This window comes from Mustela putorius, unplaced genomic scaffold, assembly GCF_011764305.1.
Source record: "Mustela putorius furo isolate JIRA1106 unplaced genomic scaffold, ASM1176430v1.1 tig00000461_pilon_pilon_pilon, whole genome shotgun sequence".
In the NCBI taxonomy this organism is placed as follows: Eukaryota; Metazoa; Chordata; class Mammalia; order Carnivora; family Mustelidae; genus Mustela; species Mustela putorius.
Genome location: NW_025421390.1, coordinates 835,082 through 844,113, shown reverse-complemented (window position 1 = coordinate 844,113; position 9,032 = coordinate 835,082). Strand labels below are relative to the sequence as shown.

Below are 9,032 nucleotides of genomic sequence, written 5' to 3'. Positions count from 1 at the left end.
GTCAAATAAATAAATAAAATCGTTAAAAAAAAATTCATGACAACAAAATGTAGAAGATGAGAGGGGGGGATGTGAATGGCGATAAAATCTTCTAAGATTCTAGCATTATCAATAATGTGATAAAGGTGAAAATGTCTATTATACTTTAGTTGTTCAAGGATGTCTATTTTAATCTCTAGGATCATTACTAAAAGAATATATGACTACTGAAATAATAAAGGGAAATGGAATAATAAATCAGAAAGATAAAAAAACATTGAATAAGTGAGTCCGGAAAAGGTGCTAAGATGACAGAGCTGAATCAAAATATACATCAATAATTATATTAAATGTGAATATAAAATAATATCCCAATGAGATGACAAATTGTTTCAGAGTGGAAAACACAAAACTAGATTATATGCTAGTCACAAGAACTACACTTTAAATACAAGGTCACAGAAAAGTTGAAATGGAAAGATAGAAAAGATACACCATGCCAACATGAAAGAAAGGTGATGTATCTATACTAATATCAAAGTAGAACTTAAGGAAAGAAGCATTACCAAATATAAAGAGGGATATTTCATAAAGATAAAAGTTAGTATGTTAAGAAAATATAATAGTTGTAAATATGGGTATACCCAATAACCTAACCTCAAAGTATATAAAGCAAAAACTGACAGAACTAGGAGAGAGAAATAGATTTGGAGAAACAGATCTGTAAGTATATCTTTCAGTAACTGACAGAACAGTCATAGAAATCAACAAAGATATAGGAGATTGGAGCATAGTTAAAAACTTAACCTAATTCATATATAGAGAGAACATAGCAACAAACAACTGAAGGACGCCAATTATTTTCGAGTGAACATGAAACATTTATCAAAATGTAATAGCTTCAGGGCCATAAAGCAAGTCTTAACCAATTGAAATGACACCAAGTATACAAACCATATGCTTTGTACAGACATAGAGTGGAATGGAGCTAGAAATCAACAGCAAAAAGGTAATTGGAAATGCCCACGTTTTTGGAAATTAAGTAACATACTTATACATAGCCAGTGGGTCAAAGAAGAAATTACAGGGAATATCAAAAAATAGTTTAACTGAAGGATAGTTAAAATGTGACATATCAAAACATGTGAGATCAAGTAAGTGTATTTATAGGGAAACGGATAGTCTTCAGAATATACATTAGAAAAGAATGATGATTAAAGCCAATGATTGGGACCTCTAGAATGGCCACGAAAGGGAACAAGTTGGGTTTGGAGTCCCCAAAATCCCCTTCTCCAAAGAATCATTACTATTTGACCTGTCTGGCAGTTCACTGAAAAGCTCCATCCACAGGACTTGTCTGTGTTTGACCTAAGTCAATGCTAATTTTGTACAAATAGCCTTTACCTCGGGGCATTTGCCAAAAAAAAATATAGTGGCAGATTTTTAATATCTCAGTTTCCTGAGGCAGTGTTACCAGTTGGAGCTAAGAAGAAGCTGAGAAATAACCTAAAAGGAAAAACGGGAATAACATGGAGACACCAAAAAATTCTAACATATTATTTATGGGAATCAAGGTCACACATATGTGATTGTATACATGCCTCATAATCCTTCACCTCTAGCTGACCTTGAGGTCTTGCACAGCAAGGAACTGAAGGCTAAGGCAGAATTGTAGACTCCCTACATGAGCACAGACAGATCAATTGAGATTATCCCGTGTAAGCAATAGAAATTTGGAAAAAAGAATGAAGAAAATGGACAGAGCCCCAGAGAACTGTAGGATACCCTCAAGCTACTAACTTGCATATAAAAGGAATCCTAAAAGAAGAATAAAGCGGAAGAAAGAATATTTGAAGAGATCATGGCCAAGAACTTCTCAAGTTTGAGGAAAAACTGCATCAAATCTGCATCTCCAAGAAGCTCAACAAATCACAGGTGGTATAAACTCAAAGAGATGCAGTCAAACTGTCAAAAGCCAAAGACAGCATCTCGAGAGCAGCAAGAGAAAGGATTCATCACCTACAAACCCACAACTGCAACGTGGTTTTCCAGAAGCCTGCTTCTGGACACCATCCAGGTAGAATGTGAGGTAACAATCATTTGTGAGTCATCAACAGCCACCTTATTGGTGAAGTCAAAGATGGAAGATGGGCAAGTTTTTTTTCTCTCTAGTCCTTAAAGTCTCCTACCCATCCTGGCCCTCCCTACCCTGTGAGTCAGGACTAAGAGGGGCAGAGGGGTCACTGCAAACAGCATTAGGGGGTCTGTGATGTAACAATGGTTGCCTGCCCTCTGAGGGCTACGGGTACTTGCCCACTTGGGAAACAGCTAAGTAGTAAGTAACGGTTGGCTTTAGATTGAATAGTAGTGGCGTGAAGCATAGAGTTATACATAATGTTTTCCTTAAAACTACGTTCTTGTCCTGAAGTACTATACTGAAGATGAGGCGTGTTTCTTTGATTCATGTTTTTATATCTCTGTAGGTACACCTTTACAGTTTTATCTTTTGCTTTATATCTACACACACTTCTATGTATTTGATATCACGCTTAATTTAACTCTTCTTCAAAGATAATTTAAGTCATCATGAGAAAAACTTGCAAATGAATTTTCCCTAACATTCTAACCCAGAGACTCCCCTTCGTTCAGTTGCCATTTACTTAACACGTATTATGTACCTGTCGTTTTACTGGATACCAGACACAGAGATGCGAGACGGAGTGTTCCTAGTGGGACAAGAGAGGCATCTGCTCAGTCTTAACTTGGTGGAGACAGGGGTGTCTGGAGAGGCTGTTAGAGGAGGTGACCGGGTCCTGAAGAGTTAGCTGGGTGAAGGGAAGTGGGGTTAGGCAAAGGCTATCTAAGGAGAGAGAACAGCATGGCGGGGAACTGAGGAAACCTTGGCATGTTTGAGGCTAGAGCCTAGGCATCAGGGAAGGTGGCTGAGAGATACAGCAAAAAATGGTTATTTATTGAGCCCTTACTATGGGCCAGGTACTGGGCTAGGTACTTGACATACCCAATTCATCCTCTGTAAGAGCTCCATGAGGTGTGGGGACTGCCTTCTGAGGGTAAAGCATATTCCATTGGGAAAAGGAGGCCACGAAGAGATGGGGAAAGAGCAGTCTAGGAGGTGGGACCAGAGCAGGATGGCCTCGTGTTATAGGAGCCACGGGGAAGGAGCTTCAAAAAGGACTAATGTCAAATGCTACCCAGAGGTCAGTGAGGACAAAGGACTAAGCAACTAGCAAGTCACTCATGATTTTGACAAATTTAGTTTCAGTGGCAGAAGGAGGCAAAAGACAGATTGCCAGCGGATGAGGCATACATGCAATTCAGAAGGGGTGGATAGTGATAGGCAGCTGCTCTTTGAGAAGATTCTTCGAGAAGGAGAGGTCTAGCAAATGAGCACAGGGAGTTAGTGGATTCTATGGTTGGGCAGTTGGGTGGTCGTTTGAAGTGTGTTTGTGTGCCCAGAGGCCAGAATGAGCAGAAAGAGAGAGAGAGAGAGACAGGGGAAGGCCTATAAGGGATTAATGCTGAGGAAATAATGTTCCTACTGGATTGTGGGGAGATGGGGGTGGGGAGGGCCCGGCTTTGGCCAGGAGCCCAGAGGAGAGCGTTAACCCGGATGTGAATGCCAAGACAGGGTGCTGGAAGCTGAAGAAGCTTCAGCCCATGGGCCTCTGTTTCACCACATGTAGGAACCCAGATCCTCTGGCAACAAGGGGCAGTCCTTGAATACTTGACTTATAATACATTTATTTCTTGTCAGCAAGTGCCATAAGCAGATTTCTCCTGCTGTTGCCAAGCAGGCAGTCAGACTTGGGGGGGAAAGCAGGTAGAGTGAACACTTAGTGCTCACAGACCTGTGATTTGTAGATTTTTTTCTCGAGTGACTGCATGGACTGAGCCAGCCCCCCGGAACTGACTTCTCCACCCAGCTTTGAGGGGCTCTCTCCTCATGAATGCCCACACTGTTCATGGAGCACAGCCCTGAGAGGAAAGCCCGCCAAGAGCAACAACCAGTGTTAGAGCAGCAAATGCGTGCAGGCATGGAAAGAGCCAGAGAAGAAGAGCTTGGAAGAAACTGGACAAGAGAATTGTGGACTTAGGCAACTGTTGGTATCTCTGACCAAAAGGAGAAGGGAATCTATTAATCTGATTCCGTGAGGGCTCTAGTTAGTGCGAACATTACCCAAGGAGTAAGAAATAAAGCTTTAGTGTAATTTTGGAAGGTGGTTACTTTTGGTGTTGGGATAGGTCCAGGAAACATTTCAGAAGAAAGCCAGAAGCCTGCCCCAAAATGATTTTATTGTTGGTTGGTTGGTTGATTTTGTTTTGTTGCGAATTGGGAACAGACAGGTTCCACTTATGAAAGTAGACTTTTGTGACTGTTGTTTCATTGTTTATTGAAAAAATATAGTTATTTTCTTCAGTGGTAACATTCCATCTTCTTTGATTTGCTTTTTAGGGTGGGAGTCGGCATAGTTTCCTCCAGCAGTAGGATTGTGTGAGGAGAAAAGAGGTTCATTTAAAATTAGTGACCAGGTTGCTAAATGTTATCATTAAGTTGTTATCAGTAAGTCAAGGGCTTGATACAAATGCTGTCACTCTTACACACACACACACACACACACACACAGTCTTCCTAGTGAAAATATGAGCCCGATGGTGTTTACAAACAGTATTGTTTGACCACGTAATGCACTCCTGGCACTTACTAACAGAATCTTGACTCACCTACTTAATTGTTTGAATGGGTTTTTAACTTACTCAAGTTTGAGTTATGTAATGAGGTTAATCAAGGTGCCCATCTCACAGTATGGTTAACAGGATTAAACAGATAATGCTGGTAAAGTGCCCAGCATCAAAGGGCTGAAGGAATGTGCGTGTAGTCGCTGTTGTTCCTGACATTGTAGTTAGAAAGCTGATTGCCGTTGCCTGCGGTCCTGGACTCCAGCTGACCCAGAGGCTTTGCCCACAGAGTTTCCTAAACCAGTTCAACAAACACTTGTTGAGGGCCTGCTTTGTGTTCTCGTAAAGGAAAGCGGTAAATGTAGGCACTTGAAGAAGGAGGCACATTTTCCCACCTCAAGATACCGACAGTAACATAAATAAGACAAATAACCAAAATACAACATAGAAAATCAAAATTCCAAAATTCAATGAAATTCAGTTCAAGTCAACCAACATTTTTATCAATTACCTCCTTACATCCACAGCTTCATATGAGATACTGGGTTACAGGGATGGCAACAAGGCACACCCACACCTGATTTCAACCAAATGTGACAAGTAAGTCAGGGGACTGGGTAGACACAGTACGATGGAAGAGGTGGTGATTGACTTCGGCTGGAGGTAGCTTTTTTTTTTTTTTTTTAAGATTTATTTATTTATCTGAGAGGGAGAGAGGGAGAGCACGGTGGGGAGGAGTAGAGGGAGAGGGAGAATCTCAAGCAAACTCCCTGCTGAGCACAGAGCCTGATGCGGGGCTGGATCTCACGACCCTGAGATCACGACCTGAGCTGAAACCAAGAGTCAGACAGATGTGTAACCAGCTGCCACCCAGACTCCCTGAAGGGTCCAAGTAGCTTTCAGAGGGGACGGGGCAGACAAGAATCCAAGCCCACAATGGGAGAATATGGGGGATGCCGCAGGTTCCTTGGCCTGGAGGCAAGAACAAGAAACTGCGGGTCTTGTCCAGAGAACCGGATATAGTCTATTATTACTGAAACTTAGCTTTGGAGACAGTGGGCATCTTATCAGGGTGTTGGATTGGGCTGGGGTCTTCAGAGCTTTGTGAGCAGGCGTGATGTGATGTGTTTTAGAAACACCCCTGGGGCAGATGGAAGGGTAAGATCAAACCCAGAACAACAGGAGATGGTAGGAGGTGTCCTGGCCTGAACCAGTGGTGGTCAAGGAGATGAAGCAGGGGCTGCGGTTTCAAGAAATGTTAACCGGGAGGGTTGGTGATGGATTCAAAGTCTGGTGAGGAAGAGGAAGGAGTCGGGGTGAGCTCCAGGTTTCTGCTTGTGTAGCTGGGTGGATATGGCGGTGCCACCAGCTGCCCACAGTGGAGCCACCATCTCTCTTAAACATGCACACACACACACACCCCAGCTGGGTCCTTCCTACTCCTTCCACTCTCTCCTCCCAAGTCAGAAAATGGAAAAAGGAGAAAGACCAGAAATTCTCCATTGCGTGGTGCTCAGCCAGGCCCACGGAGTGAGGCCAACCCTGGCAGCTGCTTCCAGAAAGCTCAAAATGGAAATCAATGGCCTCACCAGGGGCACGCCCTCCTTGTCTTCCCTGCTTCTACCCATTCTCCAATGTCTAACCTTTTCTGTCATCCCTTGACCCCCCTTTGCAGTTACTGGAATGTTGGTGGGGAGTTCTGAAAGTTCTAATACCTGATCCCTCAGATATATGGCAATGTTTTCCTCTCCCTCTCCCTGTTCTGTTCTTATCTTTTCCTTTCTTTTCTTTCTTCTTTCTTTCCCTTCCTTCCTTCCTTTTCCCCTAGCTTATATTTTATCGTGAAATACAATACACTAACTGGAGTACATAGAGTATAAACATAGAGCGTAGCACATTTTTCTAATGAACACACACGTGACCATCACCCAAGTCAAACAGAAGACTGCAAGCCCCTCAGAAGCCCCCCCAGCCCCCCTCACATCCTCATCTAGTCACCACCCTTAGTATCACACCTCCCATCTCACCCTCACCCCTACAAGTAACCACTATCTCGAATTATGGGACTCACTTCCTTGCTGTGCCTTTTTGTGTTATCACCTATGTATATGTCCATAAACAACAGAGTTTAGTTTTGCCTCTTTGGGAACTTAATTTTTTGAAATCCTTTGATCCTGATTCTTTCAACATTTATGTTTATAAGATTCACCCGCATTGTTGCACATAGCTATGCTCTCCAGTGTGTGAACAGATTACCATTTTTAAAATCTGTTCTATTGTAATGGTCATTGGATTGTTTGCAGTGTTGAGCTTCCCTGAACAAAGCTTCTCAGACATTATTATATGTGTATCCTGGTCACGATTCATAAGTTTCCTCCAGGTACATATCTGGAAGTGGAGCTGCTGGGTCATAACACGTCTTCCCTAGAGTGCAATGTTACTCCCTGTTGAGAGAGCTCCTCTTTTCCATATTCTTGCCAACATGTGGCATTGTCTCTCAACTTACTGTTTTAAGCCTCTGGTCCCCAAAAAGACTTTTCTACTAAAACGGTCCCCTCTAGGTCAGTGGGTCTCACGCTCTGTTTTCCAGGTGACTGGTGACAGGATATTCACATATGTGGCGCCCTGTCATGAGCGTGACCATGAGAAGGTTATAAGCAATCCCCAAGTAAGAATGACACAACTTTAAATGAATTCTGGTGGACACCTGGATGGCTCAGTCGGTTAAGCCACTGCCTTCAGCCCAGGTCATGATCCCGGGATCCTGGGATCAGGCTCCTTGGTCACTGGGGAGCCTACTTCTCTCTCTGTCTCTGCCTGTCAGTCTGCCTGCTTGTGCTCTTTCTCTCTCTCTCTCTCTGACAAATAAAATCTTTAAAAAAAAATAAATGAATTCTGGTTGGTTTAACAAAAGTAAGTCATCTGGGGGTTGCAGTACTTTATTATTTAAAAGCAAAAAATCCCGTGACACACCCCTTAAATGAGCACAACATACTCGTGTGTTCTGGTGCCCTTGTTGAGAACCCCTGTCCTTGTTGGCTGAGACGCTCTGATTTTAGCAGCCTTGAGCTTGAATATACTAACCGCCTCTTCAGCCCAAAGGCATGACCCCACAGCATGTTTGTCTACCAAATCTTGGCTCTCACAAACACAGCTGATGGGACAAAGAGAGAAACAGGTAATACAGGGGCTTGTTCTCTGGCATGTGATACTCATGAACATGTTTTTGTGGTACCCCCACAGGGTTTGACCAGCTGACCTGGACCTGGCCAATGGCCCTGTCCTCCATCATGGCCACCGCACCATTCTGGCTCACTAAGAAGATGTTTCCCTTCAAGGTGAGCAAATGGATGGGGCTTGCTTGTTTCCGGTCAATGGTGGGCTCCTCACCCAACATTCGCCGGAAGAAACTAATCTATAAACTGCAGGAGGAAAAGGCTTTTCGGGAAGAGATGAACATTTTTCGTGAGAAAATAGAAGACTTCAGGGAAGAGATGTGGAATTTCCGAGGCAAGATCCGTGCTTTCCGGGGTCAGATCTTAGGTTTTTGGGAAGAGGAGCGACCTTTCTGGGAAGAAGAGAAAACCTTCTGGAAAGAGGAAAAAAAATTCTGGGAAATAGAAAGATCTTTCCGAGAAGAAGAGGAAACCTTTTGGAAAAAGTACCGTACCTTTTGGAAGGAGGATAAGGCCTTTTGGAAAGAGGACAATGTCTTATGGGAAAGAGACCGGAACCTTCTTCAGGAGGACAAGGCCCTGTGGGAGGAAGAGAAAGCCCTGTGGGTAGAGGAAAGAGCTCTTCTTGAGGAGGAGAAGGCCCTGTGGGAGGATAAAAAGTCCCTCTGGGAGGAAGAGAATGCCCTCTGGGAGGAGGAGAAAGCATTCTGGGTAGAAGGTGGTGGCCATATTGCCGAGGAGCAGATACCTGAAGACGGGCACTATAACGCCGATGGAGGGCCACAACCACCAGCCTTCTCCCGAGGCAGAGCTTGAGCCCCAGAAACAAGGGCCACAGGGTCCAGGCTCTGCTGGATTGGGATTCAAGTCCAGGATGACCCCATGTGTGGGGGAAAAGATGTGCTTGTTGGTCTCCTTGCTTCAAAAGATCTAATAAAGTCCTGGGGAGAGGTTTGGAAAAACAACTTCTTCAATAGGGCCAGCTTCATTTTTTTCTCCGAGGCCATATTCCCCCCCGCCAGGCTGTACGGCTGTCTGCACACAGCTCGGTTCTGCACGCTTCCCCCTGAGCCCCGCATGTGTGAGTGTCCGTGAGCAGAGACCCTGTGGCTCTCTCTGAAAGTCAGAATGGGGGAGAAGAGGGGCTCAGACAACTCCAGCTAGAGACAGACAGGGACA

General features: G+C 44.0%; 1 protein-coding gene across 6 annotated transcripts; it reads left to right on the top strand.

Annotated features, from left to right (window-relative positions):
- Positions 1-2,093: 2,093 nt before the first annotated feature.
- CCDC70 (coiled-coil domain containing 70) lies at positions 2,094-8,816 on the top strand. Of its 6 annotated transcripts, none has more exons than XM_013047188.1 (3): positions 2,236-2,314; positions 5,205-5,277; positions 7,921-8,816. In XM_013047188.1, the coding sequence occupies exon 3, from the start codon at positions 7,950-7,952 to the stop codon at positions 8,667-8,669; it is 720 nt and encodes a 239-aa protein (XP_012902642.1). In that variant the 5' UTR covers positions 2,236-2,314; positions 5,205-5,277; positions 7,921-7,949; the 3' UTR covers positions 8,670-8,816. The 6 variants fall into 6 exon arrangements, with proteins under 6 accessions (XP_004775275.1, XP_004775272.1, XP_004775273.1 ...); XM_004775219.3 differs by lacking the exon at positions 2,236-2,314 and adding an exon at positions 2,332-2,458; XM_004775218.1 differs by lacking the exons at positions 2,236-2,314; positions 5,205-5,277 and adding an exon at positions 2,094-2,130.
- The last annotated feature ends 216 nt before the right edge of the window (positions 8,817-9,032 follow it).

What these genes read in the sequence shown, in the direction of transcription:
- CCDC70 (XM_004775215.1), top strand. Translation starts at nt 2,127, where the DNA reads ATGGGCAAGTTTTTTTTCTCTCTAGTCCTTAAAGTCTCCTACCCATCC. An exon ending in ATCCTGGCCCTCCCTACCCT is followed by an intron (nt 2,191 to 7,920) that starts GTGAGTCAGGAC and finishes GTACCCCCACAG; the next exon opens with GGTTTGACCAGCTGACCTGG.